The 18,942-nt window shown below is 37.2% G+C and overlaps 1 protein-coding gene across 19 annotated transcripts in view; it reads right to left on the minus strand.

The window, feature by feature from the left end:
* KDM6A (lysine demethylase 6A) overlaps positions 1–18,942 on the minus strand; it is a 270,740-nt gene that overhangs the window by 105,202 nt on the left and 146,596 nt on the right. For all 19 annotated transcript variants that reach the window (XM_036270305.1, XM_036270303.1, XM_036270296.1 and 16 more), the window contains one exon: positions 18,298–18,418. In XM_036270305.1, coding sequence (XP_036126198.1) covers positions 18,298–18,418 — 121 coding nt within the window. The remainder of the gene's footprint in view (positions 1–18,297; positions 18,419–18,942) is intronic.

Raw genomic sequence — 18,942 nt, forward strand, 5'->3', positions numbered from 1 at the left:
ATGAAAAAAGCTTCAGATTTTTAAGGCTCCAAGTAAATAAAAAGTATTAGTTATAAAACCGTTTAAAAAGAACACATCGGTATTTTTAAAACTTAAAGTAACAGTTGAATAGCGTTAATGTCAGAACATCACTGCTTATCTCAAAATGAGATGTGAACTTTATAAGCAAAAAAAAAAGATTACTGAGAATTATCATAAACAGTGAAACTATCTGCCTGTACTGATTCTTCAATAATGATTGTAGTTAGTGCCTTTTAAAACTATTTGAAATACTACAAAGAATGCACAGGCTACAAGCAGCCTGTGTACAAGTTAATTTATGAAACGTAACTATCCTTTTAGAATGTACTATCATATGAGTAATAGTTAAAGCATGCACTTATAATAATGTCGTATAAGCCTGCCCAAAAAATACATGTTACATTTAATGTATAACACTAACGTATAATGCAAATCATAATAAAAAAAACACTGGGTGACATCTATTTTGTCAACATCAAACCTGGTATGTAAACTAAGAGAAGACAAGTACTAGAGTTGATATAAAAATCTTTAAGATAAAAAAAGTAAATCTCTTTGAACGTCTAAAAATACTTTCACAAATGTATATTCAATTTTTAGCATATAAAAAAAATCAACAGCCAAAATACAAATCACTTTTTAAAAATTGACCTATCTACAGTCAAAATATCTAAGAGTTATATCTTTTATAACTGCTGGACAAACTAAAAATTGATATGCATAAAGACAATTTCTAGATGTAAGCCCATAAAGATCTTTCTTTATCAAGAGAAACAATCACCAGCAAGTTTCTGATACTATATTTCAACACAGAATCAACAAAACTGCACTTGGTCAACTAGATACCACAATTAATAAAAACAAACAAATTTTAGTTACCCAGTGTTACAAGGAAAGAAAGATTAGAAGGCATCACTTGGCTATTATATTCATTCAAAAATGTCTGTTATATGCATGCATAATTAGGTTAGCCTACATTTGCAGTACTCTTAATATTTAAGGGTTGTAATATTTTGAATGGGCAAACTACAACCAAAATGACTCTGACCCTTAAATATTTAATATTTAATCCATTCAATAAATATTTATAAAGACCTATAATGCCCTTAGAACAATGCAGAAACTAGGAACACAACAGTCAACAAAACAAAATTTAAAAATTATTTGTGTAAAAAAAATCCAAAATGGCGGCGGAGAGAACGGAAGCTACACAGACCGTCTCCCAGAACCAAACTGGAATTACAACTATAACACAGACAACTCGATGGGAAAAACCAACAGAAAAGCAGCTTGCCAGGGACACTGACTCCATCCCGTTAGGCTTGCAAAGGCGCGAGACTGGGGCTGGGAGCCCACGGTCGGCAGCTCAGCAGCAGCTTCAGCTGAGAGCAGCGCTCTCGGGTTACACTCCCAGGCGGTTCCACCGCGCAGAGCCGGGACAGAGGCTAAAAAAGACAGCCACGCACCTTGGGCTCCTGCAGAGGGAGGGCGGACAGGACTGAAACTGTGTCGGGACAATCGGGATTAGGAGGGCGCTCAGAGCTTTTGCTGAGTGGCAGCCAAGCAGGACGGTGGGCATATTGCTCCTTCCCAGGGCTCTGAGGAGAGGCAGCAGCCCCTCCCTCGGAGATCCAACCCCACCCTGAGGGCCATTGAGTGTTAATTCAATCTCATTACCAACCAGCATCTGCCCCACCCTCGTGAAAGCCCCTTGTGCTGAGCACCTGAGGGAGTTTTTCAATCAACTGACAACCCAAAACTCATCAAGTAACCACCACTGCTAGCCTCTAGGCAAAAAGCTACACGGTAACAGTACCTTTCCTGGCCTAGCAACTTTAACCAGGAAAGTAAGACTTGACAGTAGTGTTTAACATGGTTCCTCCCTCACTCATCTAAACCCAGGAGAGGGAGCCAAAAACAGCAGAACACCAACACCCAAGGGAAAACTTGACAGGCTCCAAAGACCACTGTGATGGCCAAAATGGTGAAACACAGAAACAGAAGCCAAATGAAAGAGAAAGAGACCTCCACCGAAGATGAGATCAATGTGGAGCAATTAGGCATGTTAATAGAGCTAGAATTCAGAGCCATGATCTTGAGAAAGCTGAACAGCATGAGTAAGGACATAGAGATGCTGAGAATAAACCAATTGGAAATTAAAAACCATCAAGAAGAGATAAAAAATGACATATCAGAAATGAAAACACATTGGAAGGTTTAAAAAGCAGAGTAGAGGAAGCTGAGGAACGGATCAGTGAATTAGAAGACAGGGTAGAAAAAAATTAACCAATCAGAAAAACAAAAGGAAAAAAAAATGATTAAAAAACAGGAAGACAGCTTAAGAGAACTGTGGGACAACTGGAAACGTAATCATATTCGCATCACAGGAGTCCCCGAAGAAGAAGATAATGAGCAAGGGATAGAGAATATATTCAAAAATATAGTGACAGAAAACTTCCCTAATTTGGTGAAGGAAGAAGGCATTCAAGTTCCAGAAGCACAGAGAGTCTCAAGTAAGAAGAGCCCAAACAGGCCCACACCAAGACACATAGTAAATAAAATGCCAAAAATTAAAGACAAAGTAGAGAATCCTAAAAGCAGCAAGAGATAAGCAACAGGTTGTCTACAAAGGAAACCCCATAAGGTTCTCAGCTGACTTCTCACAAGAAACACTACAGGCCAGAAGGGAATGGCATGAAGTAATGAAGATCATGAAAAACAAGAATCTGAATCCAAGACTACTATACCCACCAAGGCTATCATTCAAATTAGAAGGTCAAATAAAGAGCTTCCCAGACAAAAAAAGGCTAAGGAAATACATTAGCACCAAACCAGCACTGCAAGAAATGTTAAAAGGACTGCTGTAATTAGCAGGAGAAATGGGAAGAAAATTAGAACCACACAAAACAAAAATGGCAATAAATAAGTACATATCAATAATCACCTTAAATTTAAATGGACTGAATGCTCCCATAAAAAGACACAGAGTAGCTGATTGGATAAGAAAGCATGACTTATCTATATGTTGTTTCCAAGAGACCCACCTCACAACAAAAGACTCACATAGGTTGAAAGTGAAGGGATGGAAAAAAAATTTTCCAAGCAAATGGAAAGCGAAAAAAAGCAGGGGTAGCAATACTCATATCTGATAAAATAGATTTCAAAATGAAGGCCATAACTAGAGACAAAGAAGGCCACTACATAATATTGACATGATCTATCCAACAAGAAGATATAACCTTGATAAACATATATGCACCCAATATAGGATCACCAAAATATATTGAAAAGATGGAGGACTTCAAAGGAGAAATCTACAGCGATAGTCATAGCAGGGGACTTCAACATTCAACACCCCATTGACAGCACTGGATAGATCCTCTAGACAAAAAATTAGCAAGGAAACAGAGACTCTAAATACAGTACTAGACCAATTGGATTTAATAGGTATCTACAGAGAATTACACCCCAAAACTACAGAATACACATTCTTCTCAAGTGCACATGGGACATTCTCAAAGATAGACCACATGATAGGACACAAACGAAATCTCTACAAGTTCAAGAAGATTGAAATCATATCAAGCATCTTCTCAGATCATAATGGCATGAAACTAGAAATCAATTGCAACAAGAACATGCAAAGACATTTCAACACATGGAGGCTAAATAGCATGTTATTGAACAATGAATGGGTTACTGCGGAAATCAAGGAAGAAATTAAAAACTTCCAGGAAACCAATAAAACTGAACATACAACAACACAAAATCTATGGGATGCAGCAAAAGCAGTTCTGAGAGGGAAGTTCATAGCACTACAGGCCTACCTGAAGAAACAAGACAAATTTCTAATTGACTGTCTAACCTAACAACTTAAAGAATTAGAAAGCAAACAAAAAGAAAACCCCAGAGCAAGTAGAAGTAAGGAAATAGTAAAGATCAGAGCAGAAATAAATGACAGAAACCAAAAAAACAATTCAAAGGATCAATGAAGCAAAGAGTTGGTTTTTCGAAAAGATAAACAAGATCGATGGACCCTTAGTAGACTCACCAAGAAACGAAGAGAGAGAACCCAAATACACAAAATCAGAAATGAAAGGGGAGAAGTAACAACGAACACCACAGAAATACAAAAGATCGTTAACAGCTACTATGAACAACTATATGTCAACAAATTCGACAATCTAAGCAAAATAAACACATTTCTAGAAACGCACAGTCTCCCAAAACTATTCCCGGAAGAGATAGAAAACTTGAACGGACCAATAACAACTAAGGAAATGGAAGAGGTAATCAAGACTCTCCCAGCAAACAAAAGTCCAGGCCCAGATGGCTTCACGGGGGAGTTGTACCGAACGTTCAAAGAAGAACTAACACCCATTCTCCCCAAACTATTTCAAAAAATTCAAGAAGAAGGAAAACTTCCAAACACGTTCTATGAGGCCAGCATAATTCTAATTCCAAAACCAGAAAAAGACACTACAAGGAAAGAAAACTACAGACCAATATCCCTGATGAACATAGACACCAAAATCCTGAACAAAATACTAGCAAATCGGATCCAGCAATACACCAAAAAAATTATTCACCATGACCAAGTGAGATTCATTCCAGGGATGCAAGGCTGGTACAGTATTCGCAAATCAATAAATGTGATACACCACATAAACAAAATGAAGAATAAAAACCACATGATCATATCAATAGATGCTGAAAAAGCATTCGACAAAATCCAGCATCCATTTCTGATAAAAACGTTCAGCAATGTGGAAATAGAAGGATCATATCTTGGCATAATAAAGGCCATATATGAAAGACCTACAGCCAACATCATACTCAATGGGGAGAAACTAAAAACATTTCCATTAAGAACAGGAACAAGACAGGGATGTCCACTTTCGCCACTCTTATTTAACATAGTACTGGAAGTCTTAGCCACAACAATCAGACATGAGGAAAAAATAAAAGGGATCCAAATTGGAAAGGAGGAAGTGAAACTGTCATTATTTGCAGATGACATGATATTATACACAGAAAACACTAAAGACTCCATCAAAAATCTACTATACTTAATAAATGAATTTGGCACAGTAGCAGGATACAAAATTAATGTGAAGAAATCGACGGCATTCTTGTACACCAAGGATGAACTCACAGAACGAGAAACTAAAAAAACAAGTCCATTTACCATCGCGCCAAAAAAATTAAGATACCTAGGAATAAACTTAACCAAAGAAGTAAAGGATCTATTTGCAGAAAACTACAGGACATTGAAAAAAGAAATAGAGGAAGATAGAAAAAAGTGGAAGCACATATCCTGTTCATGGATTGGGAGAATTAACATGATTAAAATGTCCATAGTACCCAAAGCAATCTATAGATTCAATGCAATCCCCATCAAAATACCAAAGATATATTTCACAGAACTAGAACAAATACTTGAAAAGTTCATACGGAACCAAAAAAGTCCCCAAATAGACACAGCAATTTTGAAAAAGAAGGACAAAGTAGGTGGGATCACGTTACCAGATTTCAGGTTATACTACAAAGCGACTGTAATCAAAACAGCCTGGTACTGGCACAAGAACAGGCAAATAATAGACCAGTGGAACAAAACAGTGAACCCAGAAATGGACAAAAGGCAATATGCTCAAATAATATTTGACAAAAGTGGCAAGAGCATACAGGGTAGTAAAGACAGCCTCTTTAATAAATGGTGTTGGGAAAATTGGACAGCTACATGCAAAAAAATGAAACTAGACCATCAACTTACACCATACACAAAAATAAACTCAAAATGGATAAAAGACTTAAATGTGACCCGTGAATCCATAAAATCTCTAGAAGAAAATGTAGGCAACAAAATTTCAGACATCATACGCAGCAGAATTTTCACTGATACATCACCTAAGGCAACAGAAACAAAGGAAAAAATGAACACATGGGACTACATAAAACTAAAAAGCTTCTGCACAGCAAAAGAAACAATCATCAAAATTGAAAGGCAACCCACTGTATGGGAGAACATCATTGCCAATGATGTATCAGATAAGGGGTTAATTTCCAATATATATAGAGTACTCATACAACTCCACAAAAGGAAGACAAAGAACCCAATTAAAAAATGGGCAGAGGAGCTGAATAGACACCTCTCCAAACAGGACATACAAATGGCCAAGAGACATATGAAGAAGTGCTCAACATCACTAATCATCAGAGAAATACAAATTAAAACAACAATGAGGTATGTATCACCTCACACCTGTCAGAATGGCCGCCATCAACAAATCATCAAACAACAAGTATTAGCGAGGTTGTGGAGAAAAGGGGACTCTAGTACACTGCTGGTGGGAATGCAGACTGGTGCAGCCACTATGGAAAACACTATGGTGTTACCTCAAAAAATTCTAAATTGAACTTCCATTTGACCCAGTGATCCCACTTCTAGGAATATACCCTAAGAAGCCTGAAACACCAATCAGGAAGAATATATGTACCTCCATGTTCATAGTAGCACTATTTACAATAGCTAAGATCTGGAAACAGCCCAAGTGTCCACCAGTAGACGAATGGATAGAAAAGCTGTGGTACATATACACAATGGAGTACTATGCAGCCGTAAGAAAGAAAGATCTCTTATCCTTTGAGACGACATGGAGGGACCTGGAAAGTATTATCCTAGGTGAAATAAGCCAAGCAGAAAAGGACAAATACCACATGATCTCACTTATATACGGAATATAATGAACATAACAGTCTGAGGAATACGGTAGACACAGAAACATGGAAGTAGGGCACAGACTGACATCCCTCAGAAGACGGGGTGGGGGGTGGGAAGAGATAAACCACAGACCTTATATGCATGTATGCATGACCAATGGACCTGGACAACTAAGCCAGGGATAGGGTGGGGTGGGGAGGGGGGTGCCAATGGGGTAAAAAAGATGAAATATCTTTAACAAAAAAATGAATAAATAAATAAATAAAAAAGGAACAAAGGCCTCTTACAGCACGTTTGTCCCCGAGAAAGCCCCCTCTCCAGCCCTCGCTCCAGTGCCAAACAGCTCATTTCTTCCCTGGATGTCTCTGGTGCCCCTCGAGCTGCCTCCCCTCCGAGCTTAGAGGGAGAGAGTCCGATCAGTCCATGTGCGGGCCCTTTAGGGAGCTGCCTGGGGCTCCAGCCGCTTCAGCTTCCCTGAGCCTCAGTTCCCACTGGTTTTTCCAGCCAGAAGTTATGGGGACTTCTCTTCCTGGCACTGGAACCCTGAGTGGGGCACCTGGTGTGGGACGGGGACCACAGTCCTCAGAGACATGGAAGTAGGGCACAGACTGACATCCCTCAGAAGAGGAAGTGGGAAGAGATAAACCACAGAACTTATATCCATGAATGCATGACCAATGGACATGGACAACTAGGCCGGGGACGGGGCGGGGGTGGGTTGGGGAGGAGGGTGCCAATGGGGTAAAAAAGGAGAAAAATCTGTAATAGAAAAAAAGAAAGAAAGAAAGAAATGAATGGAAAAAAATTATTTGTCAAAGAATACATAATAGAAAAAAAAAAAAAAAATCCAACATCTGAGCACCTCAAGAACTGCTTTTATTTTCCCTTAGCCTACCTAAGCAGATTGTATGTCCTCAAAGATCCCTCAAGTGCACTACCATGGCAAAAGAAAAGACTGTTTTATAAAGTGAGTACTATGAAAGCAAAGCATGCAGCTGCTTTCTTCTACACAAAAAGAGCAGCTCAGCAGCCACACATTTAGATTGTACTACATTTCTAAATCTAATCTATCCTGCCAGCAAATTAATATTCAGATAACAGAGACCTCTCCTAACTGAACCATCAAAGGATATAAACTGAGATGGCAGTATTTTCATTTTATTATTAAATTGAAATCCCAGAAAGAGCAGAGACATGCATAATTCGAATTGTCCAGCCTACATTTCATCTATCAATACTCAAGGTCCTTCGATGAAACCTGGCAGAAACAGTTTTGAACCATGTTTTATATAATTCTTATCTTAATCAATCTTAAAAGCAGCAATGAAGTCACTGAAGCACCATCTGAAACCCATAATATCATGAAATACTAAACATTTCCAAACAGCAACAATATAGAAAAATTACTGGGCAAGAGTACATATTCGAAAACATGTATGTGAGAATGAAAGAACTTACAGAATTACAAAGTATAAAATACTAAGCAGCCACACAAAACCACACAAAGAAAAACACCAACATACCTTTCAGTAAACTAAAGGGAGGGAAGCGGGGACAACTTGACCTCACAGTTTCATTTATAGTATCTAACCCAGATGCAGTACCTATTAACATATAAATCAGCAGAAATGACTACCAAATATAATAATAGGCACCCAAGCCTAAAAATACCATGGTAAAATATCCAGCACCCATCCCTGCAACCAACAGAAGCAGCTAGAAAGTACAGAGTGGGGCAAAAATAGGTGTACAGTTGTGAGTACAGGAAATAGTTTATTACTGTATTATTATTAATTATTGTATTATTTTTTTTTTCCCCCACATCTTTATTGTTGGATGTAAAATGTATTACAGATGTTCCACATTTTCCCCCCATTGACCCCCTCCTCCCCACTCCTGCCCCCCTCCCACCTTTTCCCAAGCTATTGTCCGTGTCCATTGGTTATGCATATAAGTTCTTTGGTTTATTTCTTCCCACCCCACCCAACCCCTTTCCCTTTGAGGTTTGTCAGTCTAGCAATGAATTTGTGCTTCTTAATCCCTTCACCTTTTTCACCCATTCCCCCAACCCCTTTCCCAACTGGCAACCAACAAAATGTTCTCTGTATCTATGAGAATGTTCCTGTTCTTCCTGTTCATTTTGTTTGTAGATTCCATTGTTGATAGATATGTATTCATTGCCATTTTGTTTGTTCATACATTTTATCTTTTTCTTTAAAAAGACCCTTCATCATTTCATATAATAATGGTTTGGTAGTGATGAACTCCTTTAACTTTTTCTTGTCTGGGAAAGTTTTTATATGTCCATCGATTCTAAATGACAGCTTTGCAAGATAGAGTAATTTTGGTTGTAGGTTCTTGCTTTTCATCACTCTGAATATTTCTTGCCACTCCCTTCTGGCCTGCAAAGTTTCTTTTGAGAAATCAGCTGACAGCCTAATGGGAACTCCCTTGTAGGTAACTAGCTGCCTTTCTCTTGCTGCTTTTAGGATTCTCTCTTTGTCTTGAACCTTTTGCATTTTGATGATGATGTGTCTTGGTGTGGGCCTCTTGGGGTTCATCTTGTTTGGGACTCTCTGTGCTTCCTGGACTTGTATGTCTGTTTCCTTCACCAAGTTAGGGAAGTTTTCTGCCATTATTGTTTCAAACAGGTTTTCGATTTCTTGTTCTCTCTCTTCTCCTTCCGGCACCCCCAAGATGCGAATGTTGGCACGCTTGAAGTTGTCCCAGAGGCTCCTTACACTATCCTCATTTTTTTGGATTCTTTTTTCTTTTTGCTGTTCTGGTTGGGCGTTTTTTGCTTCCTTATATTCCAAATCGATGGTTTGCTCCTTGGATTTACGTACTCTATTATTGAAGCTATGTAAATTATTCTTTATTTCAGTTAAAGCCTCCTTCGTTTCTAACTGTGCAGCGATCATTTCTGACTGGTACTTTTTTATGCTCTTGAGGCCCTCACTGAGTTCATTGAGCATCCTTATAAGCAGTATTTTGAACTCAGCATCTGTTAGGTTGCTTATCTCCATTTCGCTTAGTTCTTTTCTTGGGGTTTTGTTCTGTTCTTTCATTTGGGACCTGTTTCTTTGTCTCCTCATTTTGGCTGCCTCCCTGTGTTTGTTTCTGTGTATTACTTAATGAGAGGTATGGGGCTCGCTGAGACCCGATGCTGCTCGTTTGAAAGAATTTAGGAAAAACCTGAAGCAGGATCCAAGACAGGCCAATCCTATGGTTAAGCAAGTAGCAACAGCTTGGGTGGGCCTGAAAGTTGGGTGGGGTGGGGCGGGGCCTCAGGGAGTCAGCAGGGCGGGGCTACCAGTGTGAGCCAGGTTGCTGGAGTCCCAGATATGGTGACTGTCTGCCGCCCCAGGGAAGGGCTCACCAAAGGAACAAAGGCCTCTTACAGCAGGTTTGTCCCCGAGAAAGCCCCCTCTCCAGCCCTCGCTCCAGTGCCAAACAGCTCAGTTCTTCCCTGTATTTCTCTGGTGCCCCTCGAGCTGCCTCCCCTCCGAGCTTAGAGGGAGAGAGTCCGACCAGTCCCTGCGCGGGCCCTTTAGGGAGCTGCCTGTGGCTCCAGCCAGGTCAGCTTCCCTGAGCCTCAGTTTCTGCTGGTTTTTCCAGCCAGAAGTTATGGGGACTTCTCTTCCTGGCACTGGAAACCTGAGCGGGGCACCTGGTGTGGGACGGGGACCCCTCAGTCCTCAGGAAGGACGTTCCCAGCCGCGGGAGCCTCCTGATTTTTATCCGCCACACCTGGGTGTGGGACCAGCCCCCGCGCCGCTGCCGCCACCCCTCGCGCCGCCGCCGCCCCTCCTACCGGTCTGGATGTAGCTGCTTTTTTTTTTTTTAATTCCGTAGTTGTAGGACTTCCATTCAGCTTGATTTCAGGCGGTTTTGGATGATGGTTGTTCTGTAGTTTTGTTGTAACTTGGATGTGGTTGTGGGAGAATGCGATACTGCGTTTCCCTAGGCCGCCATCTTGACCGGAAGTCTATTGTATTATTTTCCATTTGAACAAATGTAAACTTACTTTTGCCCCACCCTGCATATGCACCTCATACCAAAATTTTGCAGTATACTAAGACTGACTACTGCTGTGCGAAACAGTTATTTATACCGGAGGCTTTTGCAGTTCAGACTATATATAAACCTCAAGGCAGAAAGCATTCTACAGAAAATTAATTTCCAAGCCGAGATGCTTTACCTAAGACTTTTTTTTTTAAATGCTGCAGTGATTTTCTTTTTATAGAATACTTCTGGTCCAATTTAACACAAGGTTTAATCCATTACAATTTCTGTTGACCTCTTTATCACCAAAGTCACCTTTTGTTTTAAAAGCTTTAGAGTTGTTCAATATTTCAAAATAACTTTATAGTATTTTGTTTTATATAGACTGAGCAACTTGATTTCTATCCGAAGGAAGGATATCTATATTCATGTAATTAACCTATAAAACTAGAGTTTCAAGACTTTATTTCCCTTTAAATTGTTTTACTTCTAGCTGTATAGTCTGTGATTATCTCATGAATCTTCTAAATTGTATAACCCTTCAACTGTATTCCCAATCCAACAGACAAGCAATGAGATAACTTTTCATAATTGACAAAGTATATATCAACATACAAATTATTAATCTGGAACAATGTTTGTATTCCAGATCCAATCTTTGATGTTCTGATTCAGTGAGTTGAGGGTGACACCCTGTGAACCAGATAAAAGCTTCTAACAAATTATTTTAATGCACAGTCTGGGTTAAATGACAATATGTTAAAGTTTTTAAATTGTGTGCTTATGCCCCAAAAACTTTACAGAGTATGTAGACAAGGTGTATATAGGTGATACCGTTGTCTATATCCAATTATGGTAGACACAGCCTTTTAGTTATATAAGGTTGGCAACCAGCTTTTACTCTACAAGCCAGGCACTCTACTATGGCTATGCATCTACAACTAAACACAAGGCCCATTGAAATTGCTTGTAACAGAAGTTTAAAAGACAATTCCATAATGGAATCCAAAAGATACAGGTGAGAGAAGAAAGAAGCGGTACTTCAGGTTGAGGAAACAACTTGTTATTTGTATGTAGCTCCAATGAAACCGGGTTTTATGAACCATTTAAGTAAGAGAAGGAAAGGTGTGCCAGGTACTCTTTCAAGTCAAAGGCATATTATTTTTTCTTTTTCACTGTTACAGATTGCCACAGTTCTGAAAGTATGATTAAAACCAATAACCTTCATTCCTAAAACTAATAGTCTATGATAAATAGATGAGACTAGGGAATGTCTTAGGATGTGATAGTATTTTAGCAATTTGGTATCTGAAAATAAAACACAGAACTGAAACTGGTAAATTATGGTAGGGCTTGTGAGACACACTGCACGGCCAAGTTGATTTGAGGTTCTCTCAAAGCCCTCAAACTCAGTTCTTCCAATTTTCTTTGTAAAATTGCACACCAATGGCTAATAGCTAATGGATCCTGTCAATCTTCAGTCAAAAAAGAGGCTCCTTCTTTGAAGTTTATCAATCTGGCCTCTCTAAAAATGTCTTTAACACAAAAGACAAAAGATATTTTAATGAAGATGTTCAAATATCTTATATTCTAGCCCTTCTTTTCAACTCCAGACTTAGATCTGACTGTATTAATAGCTGATATCCCTCACATAACTCCAAACTCAATATATTCCCAAATGACCCATCTCCATTCAGAGCCTTTTCACCTCCAATCCCAAAACCTGTTACTACTTTCTTTATCCCCTACTTTAGTTAACGGGAAAGTGATTCAAGCCAATAAACAGGAAATATTTTCGCACATTGAATCAGTTAATAAATTAACTACTTTATTAAATCCTTAAGATCTCTAGGATGTATTTACCTTTCATTTATCCATCCATGCATCCATTCTATGAGAATCCATTTATTCTAATGATCTTGCTCATATTTTTTTTCCTGTACCTGTGTCCTACCTACTCTTCCAACTTCTAATTTATACTGTATTTTACAAAAGTATAGGTATGAAACTGACTAGAAATTTTAAAACATGGTTCTTGTGTCTAATTTGTGTACACAGGGTTAACATAATTTCAAAGTTTTAAACTCTAGTGTACAATTTGTATTCATATTAATATAAACTGCTATCTACACAAATAACAAATATAAGGCAAACATGATATATATTTTATAAAGGGGATAATTTTCCTAGCCAGTGTGGCTCAGTGGATTGAGTGTGGTCCCATGGACTGAGAGGTCCTGGTTCAATTCCAGGTCAGGGCACAGACCTGGCTTTGGGCTCAATCCCCAGTAGGGGACATGCAGGAGACAGCCAATCAATGTTTCTCTTACATCCATGTTTCTATCTCTCTCTCCCTTCCTCTCTCTCTAAAAAAATCAATAAAACATATTTTAAAAAATAAAGGGGATAAATGAACAATTTTCACTGTAAAATGTTGTTTTGGAGCATAATATATGTATATTTTAATGTGACAATAGATACACTGATTGCTCCATATAGCTGCATTTGAAGAGCAATATTTACAACCACAAATTTTGGTAGTTTTGTGTAAACACCAAAAAATACTTTCTAATCAGAAATTACTTCTAGGACTTAAAATATATTTGCGAAGAGAAAACTGACCTGGGAATCCTGGACTTACTCTAACTCCTCAGTATCAGAGAGTATGATACTGCACACCTATGAGCAGTCATGTCCTCTTCAAACATGCATTTTGGAGGATCTAAAGTACTTCAGCTACTTACACTACTTCACATTTGAAAGTATGTAATAAAACTCAGGGTAGAAATAAATATCAAATGGAAAACCAAAACTGGGCAGGCAGAGTTTAGTGGAGAAAACATTATTACATGGCTAGATAAACTAAGAAATCACCTCATACCAAAGAATACTATCTGGAAAGACTAAAGGTAGCTACTAAAATGCAAGCTGATGAGGAGTGCAAAAAGAAAGAGTACAGGAAAAGATTTCTGTCCACAAATGAGGAAAAAATGGACAGAAGACAAAATAAACAGCAATGACCACACCATCCTCTGCCAAAAGACACAGTGATATTACACTCAGGTAAAACTGAGTTCTACTGCCAATGTGGGAATTGGGGAGATGTTGTTTAAAGGTACAAGCCTGAAACTAGTAGATAACTCCTGGAGATCTAATCCACAACACAGAGATTATAGTCAATAATACTGTATTATAAACAAGATCCTAATTGTTCTCACCACAAATAAAAAATAAATAATAATTGTGACATGGGTATAAGACCAAACGAGACATCTGGAAATGTAGCAGGTCCTGGAGAGGAGTAAGGTAAAAAAGAACGTGGAAATGCTTTTTCACTCTGAAGTTTCATGTCATGTATAACAATAGAGGGGAGACAAGCTGAATGAAATAGTGAACAGGGGCATGTGGAGAAAATAACTGTGCTGCTAGTTTGTATGGGGGAGTGGGGGATGGACCTGTTAAAAGATGACATAAAACTAACCCTTTCTTCCTCTTTCAGTATTTCCAGCCTACCCTATAGGAGACAGTTTATAGCCTCTTCCATTTATCTATTCATAAAGAAACACCAAGTACCTGGTAAAATGCCAGGCTAACACACAAGTCTCAGTTGAGTTCAACCAATTTCCTCTGAATTGTCTCTGTAGTTCTTATCTTCCTAACCCTTTCAAAATAACCCCTTCAATCAGCACATCATCTTCAAATACCAAATTATAAGAGAACTTATACTGGTATCCCAGTCAATTTTGCACAGGTTTCCTTAAAAAAAGACACCCTCTTTACCTTTAAAAATCCAGAAAAGTTATAATGTTGACATATTTCAGGGAAACTTAAATATGTAAATATTAAAGAAAACTTCTATACGATCTTCATTAAAAAATAAATAAATACATTGTCATTAATCGAATAATATGGATGCTAGTATATTTTATTTTGCATTTATTAGCTTCACATGAAGGAAATAATTTTAACAGTCTGCTAGGATGTGAAAATTAGAGGCACTATATAAAACTATTTGTCAAAATCAGTGTACTTTTATTGAAGTAATAACAGTACACTGCCTCAAATACATAACAAATGTAAGCACTTATCATTTATATTATTAGAAAGCAATGAAATAAAATTCTGAATTAATTATATGGTGTTAAATAGGCAACCAAACCCACTTGAAGAGATATTACCTAAGCAGAGAAGAAAAACAACAAAATAGCATGTAGAAAAGTCACCCTGAAATGGACTCTGATTCAGATAATATTAAACTAGTTAATAAGTTAATAATCGGTACCTCTACCACTCACTAAACATGTGAAATCTTTACTGGCCAATATAATGGGAAAATAACACCATATGATTAAAAAGTAAGCTGGGCATTAACTTCACATTTCTGAGATTGGGATAAGTGACAAAAATACAAGTGTATTAAATTCTAGGACAAGAAAATGGATTTCGTATTTTCTGGCCCCAAATGAGAGAATTAGGGGGGTGAGTACAGTTATTCCAGTTCTTCAGACTTGAAGAGGATCAGAAGAGTTGAGCATCATGGCAAGGTCAAATTTTAAAACTAAATTTGCTTGCTCTGAAAGCTGTTTACACAGTACCAAAACAGAATGAATCTGTTTCAGAGATACACTTTGGGAAACAAGTTATTACCAGAGATAGAAATAAAACAGGAAGTCCTGAAATGCATTTCATGTGTGGATGAAAGAAGAAATCTATTATGAAAATAAACTGTATTTTATTTATCTATTTTACCATGTAAAACACGCTGTATATGCAATATCTCTCTCCGGGAATAGGAAAAGGAACTGAGATAGAGAAGACCTAACATGTAATGCACAGGTTGTTCATACCGTACACACACCAAAATACTCTTTTTACCTACCCTTTACTCCTCCATTAGATAGGAAGAGTGTATTTAGGGAATTGAGAACCTTGCTCAAACACTGGGTATAACTGGTGTAAGAGTAACCACGTCTTTAATAAGGAATCAATTGAGAAAGGCCATGTGGGTTATTTCTGGCCAATGAGATACAAAGTAAAGTATTCTTGAAGACATCAAAGTAAGTCAGGATCTTTCTTCTCCATGAAATGCTTACCAGATATTTATTGAGCACTTATTATATGCCAGTAGAATACTAAGCACCTACACCACTACTCTACAGTATCTTTCTATACGAAACACAAAAAAGGAATAATCTCACTTTCACTGTACCCAGCATACGACCTTAAGATTAAGACAACATAGAACAGAGAAGAAAATGAATCCTTGATAAAATCTTGTATCAGTTCAATCAACTAATTCTGAAGGATGGACTTCACATTATAGGAGCTACTTTTCTGTTGTTATTTTAACCAGCTTGAGTTGGAGTTTCTGAGGTTACAGCCCAAATCACTTAATACCAATACTTTGTGCTAGAAAACAGTCTCAGATAGTGGGAAAGTCACCAGAGGTTCCACATCTATTCATATGAAACTAAAGTAGTAGCTAGTCTTCAGGAAAATTGAAAGCCACCTAAGGGGAGAGGGGCATGTCATTCCTTATGATTTCTACCTTCATTTACACTAAATGCTAAGCACTTATAGTAATATAGGAAAATATCACCTTCTCCTCAACTAAAAATATTGATGCCTAAAATTCTCCTGAAAAAAGATAAAGAATACTGAAGAGGGAAACCTCAAAAAGCCAATGTCAAGATGAGATAAAAACCAAATGAAACCTCATTATGGGGAAGAGAAGTATATAGGACATCTAAAATTATTTTCTATGTTCATATAAATGAACATAAGAATGATATTAAGTATTTCAAATAAATGGGGGGGGGCCTGACCAAGAAGACTGTACTTAGGGCAAGTTTACTAAAATCACTATGACTTGAAGGTTTGGTTAGTCTTTATGTCTGAACAAATAAAAACTGAATATAGGAAGGTTTCTGTTGAATATAAATAAGTAAGAATACTTTCAATTAGCCACGGAACACTGTCCAACCCTGTTTCCCCTGATTAAAGAGGATTTGAAATAACGCCACCTTCATGGAAACAGATCTTTGCATCAATAGAATTCTTAAAAATACCACTGTACTAATATTCAGAGATATTCACATTGTACAACTTGGGACATATCTGATTACTTTTTCCCACTCAAATATTATTTTCTAAGCAACATTTACCATACTACCCAAAACACTTCAACACATAATAGGTATGTGGTGACAGCATTATAAAATGCTTAAATAACTTTATTTTGTATTACAAAACATTTTAAGAATCTCTGTTAGCTAATATACACTGTGAATGTCCAAGAGGAGGGTAAAACATGCAAGGTGGCATATTTGAACTTGTTTTATTTTCCATTTCTAATCCATTCACATCCCATAGTCTAGTCTGAGAAATTCTGCTCTAAACTTGAGGAAAACTGTTAACTTCCCAGCATCTCTTATTTTTCACACTACTTACATTTACCCTCGGGCCTGTTCCTCCAACTACACTTACCTTTGACAACTATGTGATCTAAATAGTTCACAATCTACTTGTTTTTGGTTGTGTCTTTCTTTTTCTTACATCAGCATTGTTCTTTATAAACTCATGATAGACAGCAATCATATTTGCATAATTGTCTACTTTAAAATTCTCGAACAATTAAGCACTCTTAAATACAGTTTTTAAAAGACCTCCAGTAGTTCTTTATTAGTGAATTCAAATTACAACCTACTGTATATTCATTCTTTATCTCCCTCCCTTTAGAATCAAGACAGTCTGCATTGGAGCTATTTAGAACATGCTATCATCCATGGTGATAAATTCACAAAAACTTAAGCTTTTCCCTAGAACTTCAGAATCCTTTCAAAAAACAATGCTTCTGTCATGCAGGGAAGCATTCTATTCATGAAAATCCCAGTGAGGCCTAAAGTGATGAATGACATAGACAGCACAAGAAGCTCAATTAAAATTATGAGAAATATCAAATTTCCATAGAAAGTTAAATGTTTAATTAACCAACAATGTATTATCTTTCCTCAATAATGTTTATACTCATCCACCAGCAGTACAAATGACTTTCAGAGAACACTTTTAAAGGTAATTTAGATATGAGATGTGCCCTACTGGTCAAGATGGAAAGATTTCTACTGAGACTAATACAAATAAATAGTCAATGATTTATTTGGTCACAACATCATTAAGTAGCTGCTTCTGACCTCCATGGTGCTTATAGTGAAGTGTTTTGAATGTCCAAACTGAAATTGAAACCTTCGCCCTTTCCTGATGGCAAATCTCAAAACTTTAACAACAACAAAAAAATTTAATGGTGTGCAATTAGTTACCTATGTCTTAGCATAACTACTTTGTGCCCTAAAACCCAACTTTATGTGTCTTCCAGTCCACAGCTGATAAAACAGTTTTATCACTTAAATTTTAAAATTTTCTTTTGAGGTGCCAACATAAATTCCAACATTTATCATTGCTCCAAATGTTAAATTCCAACATTTAACAACCCCCACACACCCCCGTTAAAAACATTGCGTCTTGGGGAAAAAACAAACAAACCAACAACCTACCTTTAAACTAGACTCATAGTCTGTGTTCACTTTGAACATAAGCCCAAGTCGTAAATGAATTTCCTTGGCTCGACAAAAGCTGGGATCAACATAAAGCACCTCCTGAAATGCTTTAATTGCCCTGAAAGAATATAGACATAAGATATCTTAACTTTTTACCACTTGCATGAATTTTTGCTTGGTAGCATAGTAAAATTTATGTTTTACACAATATTTTTTAAAGAAAATGAAGTTTTATAAAAATGATGTGAATGAATAGTTCAAAAAAAAAAAGAATGGAAAAGAGTATCTGGGTCTTTCAAATAATTGAATGTATAGAATCAAATTTAATATAAAAGATAAAATGGAAGATCAGTTGAATTTATTTTCAATTATTCAAAAAATATTTTATAGCTTAAAATTATCAGTGTAAATAACTGATTTAATTGTTTCTGGAATTTCCTAGGGGACAGAAGGGTGAGGCAACAGGATAGTTTTGTTTTTAGAGGAAATTTTAATCCTGTTTCTAGTCTACTCCATAAAAATAAGTCTTCTTAAAACTTTGTATTTTTATCTTTCATATTTAGGGTTACAATCCATCTGTACTTTACTTTTTATATGGTGTGAGGTAGGGTTCATTTTCTTTTTAATTTGTTGTCCATACAG

Source organism: Molossus molossus, unplaced genomic scaffold (genome assembly GCF_014108415.1).
Source record: "Molossus molossus isolate mMolMol1 unplaced genomic scaffold, mMolMol1.p scaffold_m16_p_2, whole genome shotgun sequence".
Lineage (NCBI taxonomy): Eukaryota > Metazoa > Chordata > Mammalia > Chiroptera > Molossidae > Molossus > Molossus molossus.